This window comes from Cimex lectularius, unplaced genomic scaffold, assembly GCF_000648675.2.
Source record: "Cimex lectularius strain Harlan isolate CLEC.00 unplaced genomic scaffold, Clec_2.1 scaffold238, whole genome shotgun sequence".
NCBI classification, from domain to species: domain Eukaryota; kingdom Metazoa; phylum Arthropoda; class Insecta; order Hemiptera; family Cimicidae; genus Cimex; species Cimex lectularius.
Window position 1 is genome coordinate 171,453 of NW_019392823.1, and position 15,435 is coordinate 186,887.

The window sequence follows — 15,435 nt, forward strand, 5'->3', positions numbered from 1 at the left end:
TGTTTTAATATTATCATTTAATAATATAAATTACAAATGGATATAGGGGTCATATTCAGGGGATTTTGGGATTGCGCTCTTCGAAAGCTATTGTATTCTCTGTTCTTTCGTTTACTGATGAGTCCCAATATGTCCAGGAGAGTAGATTATTAGACCAGGTTTTAGTGGGTGGACTTTTTCCACGGTTACGCTGTCCATTCCAAAGCATTTTCTTCTTCTGATAAGTGTGGCACCACACTGGTAATATAGATACTTTGTGGTATCTTGTGCCTCTTTGTGGAATCTGCACGTACCGTGGGGTTGATACCAATCTTTCACAGGTGCCCATTCAGTGCCCTGTAAAGAATCCTGTTAGCTTTCCAAATCAGGTTTTTTGACTGTGTGTCCAGCGAGAGAATTCTATTATATCGTTACTTTTACCATACTTTTTTTCCAAATGCGCTCCTTCATATCCTTATACCAAAAGGTTATAGTGCTCCTATCAGTGCTCTAGCAGCCCCTTCCTTGGTATTAATCCGCTTCTTCGTACCCCTTTACTCTTGTGCACCCAATAAAAAGAGATTTGATTTGCGCAACCTGGTAGAACCACTCTCAAACTAATGATATTTGAGTTTAATACTAATGAGTACAATTGTTTTGTTTGAAACAAAAAAAAGTGTTTATATTTGTAATAAGAATTTGGATTGGATAGGATTATAGGAATTTGATTTTATCTACGATTCCCGTACATCAATCACGTAAGTCCATGTCGCTCTCAAGAGTGTCTTGATAAAGGAGGGTTTGGTAGTGACATATCATGAAGATTTTTGGGCCAAATAACCTCCTTACTTTACTAAGTAAACACTATATTAGTTGACAGTGTTAAAGATGTTAGTCAATGTAATATTCACAGGTGGCGTATATCCAATATCCACATCTGGCATCGAATAGCTTATTTAGATAGGTTTGGATAAGTTTATGTAAAGATGCATGGGTAGATTTAATTTAATTTTTTTCATCCTTCAATTGACATTGTGTAGAAGTAAAAGTGCATATAATATTGTTCTAGAGTATAGAAACAGAGAAACAGTCGGCTGTGTAATTTGATTAAAGAGAGTCTTAGGATACCCGCTGGGGAATTTAGATTTAATAGGAACTATGAAAAAAAGCAGCTCTTTATGAGATGCAGCATTGCCGATAAGTAAGATAGGAAAGATTTAAGTTGATTAATAATAATCTAGATTGATTAAACTGAGGATTAAAGTTCAAACATAATTCAGTACAAAAGCACAAAAATTTGTATAGATTCAGCATGTGTACATCACTTATATGCACTTAAATTAATTTATTGCAAAATCGATTCAGATTAACATTAAATTAACGCTTGGTGAGCGCCAATTATAAGGCGCTTACTTACACATTTGCGGAGAGCCGAAGAGCTATGCCGGTTATGTATATCCGGAACGCCGTGAAAATCGTACAGCCCGACCATTAGGCCGCAGTGTTATTTTTGCTCGTTTGTGTGTATTTTATGAGTCTCTTGCATGTCTGCCTGTATGCTAACTAAGTATTGAGACGAAGTAGAAACCCGAACTAACCGCTCACGATGTACACTAGACTGGATGCAACATGTTAAAAGCTACGTCATTTCAATTTCTCTAATTGGATTGCATCATTCACTTTAAGTTTTTAGTGTATTCTAGTCTAATTCGGATTTTCTCTATTTTTTTGTCTGCCTTACCGGTGAATAGGGAGAGTCTTAGGATGCACCCTGGGAGATATTAAATTTAATAGGAAGGTATGAAAAAAGGCAGCTCTTTATGAGATGCAGCATTGCCGATAAGTAAGATAGGAAAGATTTAAGTTTATCAATATTGATCTAGCTATGAAAGATGATTAAACTGAAGATAAATTTAAACATAATTCAATACAAAAGCACAAAAATTTATCAGTAGCTACTCCACTTGATATTTTTCTCTAAATAATTTTGAATACAAGGACATTTGTATAGGTTCAGCATATGTACATAATTTACATGTACAATATATAATTCGTTAATTTTTTGAAAAATCGATTCAAATTAATATTACATTAAGGCTTGGTGAGAGCCAATTATAAGGCGCTTACTTAAACATTTGCGGAGAGCCGGAGAGCTATGCCGGTTATGTATATCCGGAACACCGTGAAAAACGTACAGCACGACCTCTAGGCCGGAGTGTTATTTTTGGGCGTTTGTGTGTGTTTTATGAGTCACTTGCGTGTCTGCCTGCATGCTAAATAATTATTGAGACAAAGTAGAAATCCGAACTAATGCCTCACCATGTACACTAGACTGGATGCAACATGATAAAAACCACGTCATTTCATTTTCTTTGATTGGATTGCCTCATTCACTTTAATTTTTTTAGTGTATTCTAGTCTAATTCAGATTTTCTCTAGTTTTTTGTCTTCCTTCGAAATAGAAATTGCAGAATTGAAAAATTTAAAAAGAATGTTTTAAAAATAAATAAGTTAATATTCCATTTTATATTCGCTGGCAGATGTGTGCATTATTTTCTACGTTAAAAACATCAATAATTAATTATTTACACTAAACGTTAATTCTTTACGGGTAGTAACGGGAAAAATAATAGTTTTTTATTAACATTCTTTTTAAAATTAACTTCAATGATTGAAATTGTGTGCCTTCGTTCGAGTTAAGAAAAAAATTGCTTCACTGTTGACTACACTGGAAACAATCTGTAAAAGATCGTATCTTTGCTATGACCGCCATCTGTAGTAATCTCTAACTTCATCTACCCCGTTTCGTCCTATTAAAGAGAAACTTTGTAGAGGGGTGTAAACCGCTTAAGAACTCAAGGGATTTCTCATGATCTCGACAAAATTTGTCCGACAGAAATGTGTCTTTTTGCATGCTCCAATTGAATATACCCGATTGATCATGCTTGATACATTTTGTATGTATGTATATGGTAGTAACGACTATGGTCGGTAATTCCTTTTTGACATTATGCTCCATATAAAGATGAAGATGCCCATTATTTTTGTTTTAGACATATCTTATCAAAATTTTTTTTTCTTCCTCACATACAATTATATTCATTTTGTATTCAAAGTTAGTAGGTAAATTTGAAAACTAAAACACTCCAGTCCCTTTGCCAAGCTTTTGATTAATAAATACTTTTTGTCGCAAATTTAAAGTTATTTTATTTTTAAATTTAATATACTTTACAATAATTATAAAAAATAAAAATATAATGCTTTTTGTCTGGTAGAGAGTTCATGCATACATCAAGTCAACGACATATGCCTTATTTCGATAGTCATCTAACATTTTTATTATAACTTTAATTGACCGTTTTATCTTCTTTTTTTTAAAGGAAATTAAGAAAAAGTAACGAGCGAAGCGCCATGTCATTTCATAAATCTCAATAGAGGAGAGTGGCTCCTCTACAAGGTGTATTACAAAATTGTTCCCTTTCCCCTTACCTTTTCCACCCTCGTCGTGCCCACTCCACCGTGCTCCCATCCAGAGAATTACAGTTGGCGTTCTTTGAATAATGGAGTTAGTAATTGGTGGTAAATAAGTGTGATATATAGGGGTCGGCCGTGGTTATCTATCATGCCCGGTTGCGAATTGGTTCTGGCCTCACGTTAATTGCCCCCACCATTTTACCGGCCATTATCATATTGAGATATTGAAATATATTGGCGACCCCTTTTCACTAAATCGAATAAAAAAAGCGTACGTTCTTCCCAAAAAGTCAAATTCACTTAATAATATAAACTTTTAAATACAGGAAAATGAAAAAAAGATCAATTTTCAGTAGTAGCTAATTACCAAAAGAATCCTCCACATTTTACAAACTTAGTCGTAATACTCTTTAATGCAGCAAAACCAAGCATAGAAACACTTAGAGTTTTTCTCCTAATTGTTATTGAAGTATACAATAAATACTTGGCTTGACTTGAAGATACTGGAGGCAAATGTTTAAAACAGCATAGTATGCATGTTACAATTATTATAATCTATAGCGTACAAACAAATCTTACAAAAATGAACAGCGGAAATAGTTTAATAAATAACCTATTCTATAAACAATTTAAAATAGATTTTAAAACTCAATTTTGATGAAAAATGCATAGTTAATGAAGTTTTTTGTAAGAAAAGTCCGCTTTTTTTTGTAAAAAAATTATAATCGTATCTTCTCTACGAAGTGAGTTAGAAAAATCATTTAATTTTCAGTCTAATATCTACGATTTTTGGCATCTCATAGTAAACTACCTGAATAGCTTATTCTTCAGCTAGACGTAGACGAAGTCTAAACGAAAGAGTAAATTACAATTTATTAAGATTTATTTTATATTTTGAATAATTTTTATTTCTTTTTAAATTAGTAAAAAAGTATAAAAAGCTGTCCATTTAAATAAAAAGTCTCTCTAGTGTCCATAGAAGAAAATAGAATGTTAATTTTTTTACGAGGGTTCGCAACAGCAGAGGTGATATCAACCATCGGTGTGCCGGTATTTTTGAAAAAATTCCAATTTGAATGTCGAATTCGGATGCAGGGCCGCTGGATTCGAACCCGGCACTTTTACCAATGTCAACGCCGAAACCGTTGCGGCCACCGACGCCCCCAATAGAATGTTAAAACTGTGGATCTTACATTATTATCATTATAATTTCTTCTCTTTCTTTTTTGTTATTTATGCCTAAACGGGAGAGCCACGATTATCCGAAACGTCACCAATTTTATAGATTTAATTTGTTAAACGAACCAACACTTTTTAAACTAACCTAACAATTGGCATTACAAAAATATAGAAAATTGTTTCTAATATTTTTTTACTTCATTTATTTATATCTACAACTGTACATGTATTGTGTACAACCTGCAGATTGGATAATTTATGTTTGTGGCTTGATAATTTTTTAAATGAAATTTGTTATTCAAATTTTTTTTTCAATTTCTAAATTTATTTATGCCAATTGTAAATGGACGATATTTCATTATAAATTCATCTAAATAACGTAAAATCAATGCTCATGAGAATCACCCGTTCTCCACGGTAGATGGTAAAAAAAATTTCGAATTATCTAAATGGCTGCAAAATGTCATTACGTTAGTCGATTTCGCTGGTAAAATTGGCTTTGCCTCAATCAGTATAAAAAAGGTCTTCGGCGGTGTAATTTTCTTTAAGAAGAGTGGATAAAATTGTTGCCACAGAATTAATCACACGCATTTAATAAAATATTAAAATATTTGTATATCCTAGTATTCTAATAGTGTAAATATTTACTTGCCAAACAAAAAATTTTGTACATGCATTTATTATAAAATTGATGTTTTTTCCTACAAGGAAAATGATACTTCCATTCCAACTGAAATTACACCAACAGCGATCACATGTAGTATCGCAGTTTTAATAAATCTTTCAGTGTTATTAAGGGGTTACAAAGGGGTTCTTTAGTCCGCTTCATTTACATCGGGAGGAGGGGGTAAAAAAGGATAGGCCGAATAATATACAGGGTAGGTGGGCAGAATCCCCGAAGGGATGAAAAAGTAGGGAGAAAGGGAACCGCGATTAAAAAGCCCTGTTAATTATTCCATCCGAGTACTATATATGGGGACAGAGGACAATCACCTATTTATTGGGTTGTCCGGAAAATAATGCAGGATTTTAAGTTTTCATTAAAAAAAATCTATATAAAATATTCTGTTTACGTTTACAGGATTACTCATTTGTANTGGGAAATTATTTTGATTAAAGAACATTGCTTTAAAGTAACTAGTTTCTTTTTTTTTGTTTAATACCAAAATCCTGCATTATTTTCCGGACAACCCAATACATACCAATGGTCGGGGGACTTTCCCGCGGGATGTAATTTGACGTACCGACAGGGTTCTAACGTTTCCGGGTAGACAGGTAGTGTCATTGATACTTCCGATGAGGAAATCAACTGTGAAATGACTTTTGAATTGCTTTCCCTCTTAATAAACAGGCCTGGAGAAAAAATCGCTAGCAAAAATTACAATTAAATACACCCCAAACCTGAATGTATAATAATGTATGCCAGCTTATCAATTCCGCTAAGCATAATGAAAGCTTAAATACAAAAATCCTAGGGCTTTTCTTTAGTTTCAATGTTTTTTAATTTACTGTTTAAGAAAAATAATTGATATAATATTCATAAACGGTCGTCAGATGAATATAAATTACAGTAAGAAACACATAAGCGAATAAGAGTGAAAATTATATTATATAGTTATAGAAAATTATTACCAAAAAATAGCATATATCCTCCATATAATTAATATATCTTGATGTGATTCATAGTCAATCGTAATTTTATATAAAAAATTTCAAGGATAAAGACAATTTGAAAAGTAGAAAAAACATTCAGTTCCTTCGTTAAGCTTTCGAGGAGTTTATTTATTTAGAAATCGTGAGAGGTCGCCAGACCGCATCTCACGATTTCTAAATAAATATCGATTAACGGTCACTAATCACCACACACTTCTTTCGAGGAGTACATCCCCTTGATGGGACTTTAAAACTATTTCAAATAATTTATACGATAGAAAGAATATAAAAACATCTAATTAAATATTTAAAATTATACGATAGCTTGAACCACAATGAATTTTGGGTTTACCTAAGTAGAGTGGATGAGATTTACTGCTGTTTCATTTATTTGTCTATTATTGTACATTCAATGTGTCAAAGTAGAACTCTGGCAGACGACCAAACGTTGATGGCCAAAACGGTGCCAAATAATTGACAATAATAAAAAAATATACAATAAATATTCCATTTTTCTAGTGGCCATAATTGACCTATTAATTATTCTTTTTATTTAAGGTTTTTGGTTGAGTTGAAAAATTAGTGTCACAAGCGGGATTCGAACTTACGACCTTCGGCTCAATACGCCACTGCTCTAACCACGTCACGATAATTCAAGTGGATAGACCAGCAGCGTATTGAGCCGAAGGTCGAAGGTTCGAATCCAGCTCGCGACACTAATTTTTCATCTCAACCAATAACCTTAGATAAAAGAAATAATTAATTGGATTATAAATATTGTTAACGTTTAAATTTATGGATTGTTTTTGTTTTGTTTTTCAGACCCTCCGATAGTGACTGTAGCACCTGAAAACATAACTGTCAACGAAACAACGGACATTCTTATTTTCTGTCAGTACGAGGCCAATCCGTCTACTCTCGTTTCTGTTAAATGGTAAGTCAAATTTTCTTCTTCATCCATTATATTTCGATTGTCACGAAGTGTTTCGAGGTAGTAAAGGGCAACAAAGTTGAACCTTTGATCGGGTTATGAGATAGAAAAGTGCCGGCTGTATGAAGGGATAACTGTTTTGACCTCCCCTCCTGATTTATGCCTGTTAATATTCCACATAGGGGTCCAGGGCCGCAAACAGTCGTTCCACCGGGATGTCGGGCCACGTTTATTTTTAATAAAAGCCCACTAAATATTAAAAGCTCTCCTTATTTGTCACACAACATGGAATTTCTCATAACAGTTCCAATGGGTAGGGGGTTGTGTCTTAGATGAGAAACTGTGGAATGTTTGTCACGAGGCGAGCCCTTGCCTCTTAACTACCACATATTTTATAAGAGGGAAAAATCTCGACCATTTGGACGCCTTCTTCGCATTACGTGAGACATGTCCTCATTAATGCAACACTGGTACCAGTTTTCAATCCTAGCTGTTTAGTAGAGATACAATAATATACTTTTCTGCTGACTTGGTGTGGCCATTACGTATTTTCTTCAGACAATTTTTTTCCTACAAAATATTACATAAACAGCATTCCCATTTAAAAGTAATAAATGATTGCCCATTTCTTATGAAGCTATTTCTTAAAATAGTCAAGTCTCAAATATAAACAGTAGTTCTTTTTATTAACTTTAACCTATTACCAAAATCTATATTTTAGATTTCCTTGTTAATCCTAGGCCTTATAAATAATTTACAGTTTTGTATTTAATATAATTATAATAAATAAAAATAGTATATGTGATTTCAAATCAAACTTCTCTTCATTATACAGTGGAAACTCATTTATCCGGACCCCGATGGTGCGGACTTCCGGATTATCCGGACTCGTTTGTTAAAATATTTTTTATAAATTATTTGGTGATCTTGAGATGCGGTCTGGTGTTGTAGTGTATAATGGTATAGTCTCACCATCTCCAAATAATCATTAATTAACGGTCACTAAACGTCACACATTTTTTATAAATTTTTTAAATTATATTTTCTAAATTATAAATTCTCAATGTATTGATATTGATTTTTTAAAATTCATAATTTATGAATTTAATTCGTCGTTCGAAATTCGTAAAGGCAACCAAATCGCCCTTCCACTTGTCACACGATTGAAGAGGCCGGAGAGGTTCGTTTTTGTTATAAAAATAAATAAATTTAAAAGTAAATAAATAAAAGGTGTATGCTATTTACAAGACTAGAAATTGTTATCTCGTGTTGTTCGAATGTTTGGTTCCATTGAAAAGGTTTTTTTTATTACGTATATTTTTATTAGGTATTTTTTACGTATAAATTTTTCGAGAAACGCGTTCGGGACTTAAACAAAAATAAAACTAATAAAAATTATCTATACTTTAAATGTTAATTAATATACGAATAAAAGTGTTCATTTTCGTATGTGTGTTTTTCCGTTTTTATGACACGACACTAATAAAATCACAAATTTTCGGATTATCCTTATTTACGATAATCCGGACAATTCCTGGTACCTGCAAGTCCGGATAAACGGATTTCTGTATCTACAAAAGAAAAGAAACAAAAGCGTACTATGTTCACTATACATTGACGTTATTAAATAAATTCAATCTCACACGATATTTAACAGAAAAACGATTGGTTGTGTTGGTCATGCTGAACTGACCTCCATAGTCATGACTGTTGGATTCTTCAATTCGCTGGTTTAAGTTGAAATCAGACGCCATTCGGCTTCAGGCAGTCTTCAGTGAGGAGCCGTACGTTTTTCTAAACGTTTACTATGCCAAACGAAAGGTCACCTTTTCGAATCGAAACATGTTCTTATAAACTAAATAAATAAATTGATTCTCTTATTTGGGGGACAATGGAAAGAAATGGCTGTTTGAAATATGTCGAACAATCGTTGAGCACGTTTCTTTGACTTCGTAGCAGTTAGACGGAAATACTTAAACCTTCTTCAAAGAAAATGATGGGAAAACACAGATGGTTCCTAATAGAAAGAAGAGGTGCGGGGGTGCAAAGCTACCAAAGACAAACTGATCAGTCTTATGAAGTCCTCACTTCCCAATTCGCCTCGCCTAATCCTCTTAGGTAGCAGTCTACCCGTGGCTCTTTGAAAATATAAATCTCAGCTCTCTTTTATGCCCGCCCTCTGGCGGAAGTGAGAAGGGAGGGGTGTGAGAGAGGGAGTACATAAGAAGCAGGCTACCAAAGACCAAAATAATTGAAAGAGGATCTCCCCTTTAAACTCACGAACCGTTTTCTAATTAATTCATTTCGAAGATAAGAGTGGAACAGGACACTTGAGGAGAACTTTCGACTCGCAAAAGCTTTCCTCACTTCACCTTCGTTAATCTAATGAAGACGCCGAACTCTCCCAAATGAAATCCGTTTTTGTTCAATCAAAATTTCAGTTGTATCAAAGTTTATTTCTGTAACCCATTCGAGATTCAGTGGAGTCAACGTGAAGGTTTTGGTACATACCTCGACGAGTTCTTGCTTGAAAACACTCAAAAAATGTTCTCTTCTTGTCCCTTCTAAGATACTCGTTCTTCTTTATTATATTGGTTTAATATCCAACTATTGTGTTTTTAAAATGAAAGAAAAAATCGAATTCACTATAAAAATACAAAAAGAAATAAGTATAAACAAAGTTTCAATCAGCCATGAATTCTTTATTGCACATGTCTGTTTTACGCCAGCTTGTTAGCTGAAAGGAACCACTTGCTTATACAGCTGACCAAACGTTAATAAGAGAAATATTTAAGAAAATAAAGTATATTTGTAAAAATTTGATCATTTTGACTATCGCCAATCCAGTAGTGGGGAGAAATTATAAAAAACATTCAGACAATTTTGATTAAATATTTTCTCAATTTGACATAGAAATGTCCCTTCTGGCTTTGTGGTACAAATCCTATTTTGTACGAACATGAAATTTCATTTATCTCCCCTTGTTGGTCTGAACACGATTGTTTTTTGATTAGGCTCGACGAATACAATTTAAGTTTTTAATCTTATTATTAATCATTACTAACTGATCTTCGGGACGTTTTACTACAATTAATTTAACATTTTAATATTCAATTTACCTTTGCTTAAAGAATACTAGTCAAAAGAAAATTTTTAAGTCTCATTTTCAATTTCTAAATAATCTAAAATTCCTTTTGGGCATCAGCTCAGAAAATATCCTTTGATTTTATCATATTTGACGTATGGATTATTTCACTATGCTACGATTTATTTATCTTACCAAGATAGAACATGGAATTCATAAAAATCACATCAAGATTATCTGAATAGAAACTGAAAGCAATATTTTATTCAAATAATATTACAAAGAAATAATTTTACTCTTGAAAAGACTATTAATGTTTCAAGTCAATGTTTTCAAAAAACGCATCATCGAGCAGAACAGTCGATTGTCAGATGGAGCGACATCAGCCTTGCTCCCATGGTGTGTGGCTTGGCGAACTTGGTCAATAGTTTGTCATACCTCACGCCCTGGAAACGTAAAGACTAGCTATTGCTCAAGATAGGTGGCTTGGCCTTTTCCGTATTTTGACGGTAAACATCAAAGGCCTGGGGTTCGTCGCATGTTAATTTATTCTGAACTAAAATCATTCATTCTTAACATCTATAAATCACAGCAGAACACTGTACTAGCGTTGATTTTTAAATCATAACTGACTTCATTAAAAAAAATTTAGACAGTGTCACTAGGGCCACTCGAAATTCACCAAGCCTCGAGTCTTTCCGTAAATGGCTACTGTTCGGAATACGACAGACCGCGACAGATCACAAGTTGAGTACGACGTAGTAACGTCGACCCACACGCCGTGGAACGAGGCTTAAGCAAGTTGAGGCAAGACGCTTAACAGTTTCATTTCTGGGAATTTTGTCTGTCAAAACAACTTTTAGAAAACGTTGATGGCCTTTGTCAAAACCGAACATGAATTACGACCCTCTCCTATTTATAGTAATGGAGATAAATCATGAATAGAAAGAAACAAGATGGAAATTTAAGGTATCTTCAAGATAGCCTCATTTTCTTGATAAGCACTATCTTGAAAAATTTACTTTATCAAAATGGGCATATAATTTGTTGTCGGGTATTTTTCTAAAATCATGAACTGTAGTCGCATTGGATTTGATAATACAGATTAATTAATGAAAGATAATCGCTAAATGAGATAAAACTGACCACCTGGTTTTTGCACGAAAAAATGGTAAACTTTGGAAATGCATATTTGCTCAGCCTTTTAAGCCACAGACCTGCGGCTAGGTCTCAATTTTTTGGCAATTTTACTCTGAAAAAGATGGGTTTTTTAATGTTTCCCTAGCTTCAGTCATTCTTCAGTGAATTCGGGAACATGTAAATTTTTGCACTTTTGACGAAAACTTCAAATAGAACTGTCGAGCCAGGAAATCGTCCTGGAGCGGCGCCCTATAGCTATCGATAGGAAATTTTAATAAGCTTTCAGTACGTTACATTCCACTTCGCACGATTTCTGAACCGTTCCGGAGTTATTTACCATTTTTGGGCAAAAAACGTGGGTTTTTTTACGTGCCCATGGAAAAACCCGATCACTCTCCCTCTCTCCCGATTTTACCATACATAAATCTATCGTTTCAATAAGCTATTCGAAGCCAAACTCCCACAACACCTGTGAAATGGGAAGGAAAAGTTAAACTTCCGTTATGAGGTAAACAAGTGTTTATCGACAGCAAAAGCATTCCGCAACCCAAAAGGTCAAATAAGAAAAAGTGACAATTGTCGCTTCCCTTTTTGTTAAACTTTCTCGGAACAAAAGTTGTAGAGCGTAAAGGTTGCGAAAACGTGACGGTTCAAAATTTTAACATTCTTGAAAATTGGTGGAGAGAGAGTGATCGGTTTTTTTCTATGAGCACGTAAAAAACCACGTTTTTCCCACAATCGCGAATAACACGAAAAGGATTGATTGAAAAATTGAAAGCTTGAAAATTTCCTATCGAATGCTACAGAGCGCCGCTGCAGAAATATTTTCTGGCTCCACTGCTTAATTTGAAGTTGTCGTAAAATCTGCAAAAATTACTATGTTCCCAAAATTTGGATTTACTTGTAAATGACTGAAGCTAGAAAAATATGTGGAAATGCTATTTTGTTCAGCTTAAAATTTTCTAAAAAATGAGGCCTTGTGGAGGTCTATGATTTAAAAAGCTGAGAAAATATGCATTTACAAAGTTGGTCATTTTTTCATGCAAAAACCAGGTGGACAGTTTTATATATATATATANATAGGCATTGTATAACACAGTCAAGCTAATAAATACATACACGATCGATAAACACAAAACGTTATGTAACCCTGTTTCTTCCAAAAATTGAAACAGAGTACCCAAATACTCATTGCCGTACTCAAGCACAATTCACTAATATGCATTTCCAAGGTTGGCCACTTTTTCCTGCAAAAACCGGGTGGTCAGTAAGTTTTATGCTGTCTCCATTCCATGATTATGCTGTTCAGAAAGCAGAGCTTAAAAAATAAAGAAGATATTTTCATTTTTAATCTGCATGTTTAAATATTTCAAAGTGCAGAAATATATTTTATATTTGCAACTTTTCACACTTCCCAGTTCGCTTATTACCCGTATTAGTGTAAGAACAGAATATAAAAGTTCAACTTTTTAGCCATAAAAAACGAAAATCGTGGCGGGTCGACATCCAAAAATAGAAATTATGCCTAATTTTATAACCGGAAACGTGCTTTTCTTCGAGACGCGAAAAGCACGGAAAGAAAAAGTGTATTGACACGAGAAAAAGAAACGAAAGCTTATGCTAAGAGGGTCCCCTAGCCTTGTCGCTCTTCTACATGAAATATACATGACGGCAACATCCAACAGGGCCCCCGCAAAAGGGAACAATTACTTAATTGGGGAAGTACTAGAAGTTCATTCAATGTGGGTTTTTTCACGTAGGAAAGAAAACTGAAAAGGAATCAATTTCAGGCGAAATCGGTGTGACTCGACTGTATACTTTGTCGTTTTACTTTCTTTTCGAGTTAAGACTTGAGTCGTAGAGCGTTTATTAAGACTATTCCCCCCGACCGTATCAATTCAATTCGTCAAGAGAGACTGAATCTCAGATCGGATAAATCCAGTCGCACAAATGCCTTAGAACGGATAACCGTTTGGTTTAAGGTTCAGGTTTATAGGCAGCGATGGCGTTTCTAGTTCATTTCACGGCGTGGATAACAAAATTCTTGTCCACGTTTTTATCGTTCTTTGTTGAATCCCTCACTGAAATAAATTTAAGGTCTGCTGCGCTGGTGAAATTTATAGGCTCACTCAAGCGGAGTGGTTTATTTAAGGGAACTTTTTAAACTTCGACGTACTAAAACATGGAATATGAAAACCGCTGGGATTTGGATTGAATATATTTTTCGAGGGGGAAGTGAAAAGTTCCCTTAAGGATAGCTTTACGGGGGAAATATGTCATTTTACTTTCTGGCAGTTGCTTAGCCCACTGACGCGCCTTTTTTATCGAATAATTACTGTACCGTCTTGCTAAAAATTTACTCTGAAAAATTAAACATGCCTTTTAAAATCTTATTTTTATTGATAAAAAAACTATTTTACATAATGATGCTACTGTTAACATTTAATACACAATATTATATGCACAACGATATAAGCAGTAAGTCAATTCTAAATTTTCTGTATCTAGGTTAAAAAAAATTAAAAATTAATCAAGACAAGGTATATATGCCTAAAAATAACCTAATGTGAACAGATGATTCAAAATCGTGTTGATAGAAATGACTAATACAAAATGATGTCAATTATATAATTATAAACAACAAGGCACCTCAATAAATTTCTGGCTAATCAACTTTGTAAATATAATGATTGATTCAGTTTATATTGAATAATTATATTATAGTACTATATTAAATACGTATGTAATCATTGTTGAAAATTGAAACTATGGCGGAGAACTGGATTTTTTGTAGAATACATATGAATTTTACAAGAACTAGGATCGAAAATTGTAGCATCTCTGTTTAAATTCAGTCAGTTTTATTTAATTTAAAATCAGTGATAAAATGATAATATAAAATATTCGATGATCGTGAGATGCGGTCTGGTGTGACGTAGGTTTTAGAAAAATATTTTCTTTATCGGGCCAACGTTTCGATCTTTATTGAGATCATCTTCAGGGCTCAAAGTGTTTGTTGACACGACAGACAAGAATGACACATCTACACAGAAACCAAACACTTTGAGCCCTGAAGATGATCTCAATACAGTTCGAAACGTTGGCTCGATAAAGAAAATGTTGTTTCTTATGCCTGATTTTTAATATTAAGTTAAATTTTATACCCAAGGATGTGTTGTACTTATGAAAACAATTTATCGAAATAACTATTAAAGTTATTTTATATATCAAATTATTTTTAATTTTCCGATTCATTTAAAATTTAGATCTGTTTCCTTGATCATAATGTTCCTTATCTTTTACTTGACGTTCTTAAAAATTTTGTAAGCATTTTCTTTCGCTGAAACTTGGTTATTTTGTTTTGAATATGGAAGGGCTTTAACTTTCGAGTATGAACGATTATACGATACGCATTTTCCAAGAAAAAAAGCTGTCTTCCAAAACTGGGATGGCTGTAATATTGCACAAAAATTTAGACAGTAATTCATGTACATCCGGCCGTATTCATTACAAAATCTGCGCAGTCTTGTGCAACCATGGAAGAAACAAATGTAATAGAAAATTTTATGCTCTTGGGCAGCACAAGGCTTATTGTTTGTTGTTTTATGTTTCTATCGGGTAAGAAAAAAAGTATGGGCACGGGGCCCGGGCGTAGCATGGGATTGAAATGAAAGAGTGGAGAAACGAGCATCACATTAGGAACTCCAGAGCCACCGTTTCCCCTACCCAGAAGCCCTTTTTTATCTTATATCCGCGGGTGGAAAAGCGGGAATGGGCTCAGCTTCCGCCGGTTTATGTCCAGTTCTCAACGGGGCCAGGTCCTTTGTTTATATTCAGAAACTGCCAGGACCGCCCTCTCGACTCCGGCACGTTAGCAAATTAACTACTACAGCTTCAACCCCCGACTATTATTGGTAGAAAGGAAGAAAGAGAGAGGGAGAGATAGGGCGACTTTGTGAATGGTTTGTGATTTATAAATGAACGTTAACACCGC

At 34.0% G+C, this 15,435-nt stretch overlaps 1 protein-coding gene across 9 annotated transcripts in view; it reads left to right on the forward strand.

Annotated features, from left to right (window-relative positions):
• The window catches only part of LOC106665823 (hemicentin-1), a 179,257-nt gene that overhangs the window by 120,920 nt on the left and 42,902 nt on the right, over positions 1-15,435 (forward strand). For all 9 annotated transcript variants that reach the window (XR_002910563.1, XM_024228437.1, XM_024228440.1 and 6 more), the window contains one exon: positions 7,108-7,219. Coding sequence is in view for 8 of the 9 variants with exons in the window: in XM_024228437.1 (XP_024084205.1) it covers positions 7,108-7,219 (112 nt within the window). In the remaining variant the exon portion in view is untranslated. The remainder of the gene's footprint in view (positions 1-7,107; positions 7,220-15,435) is intronic.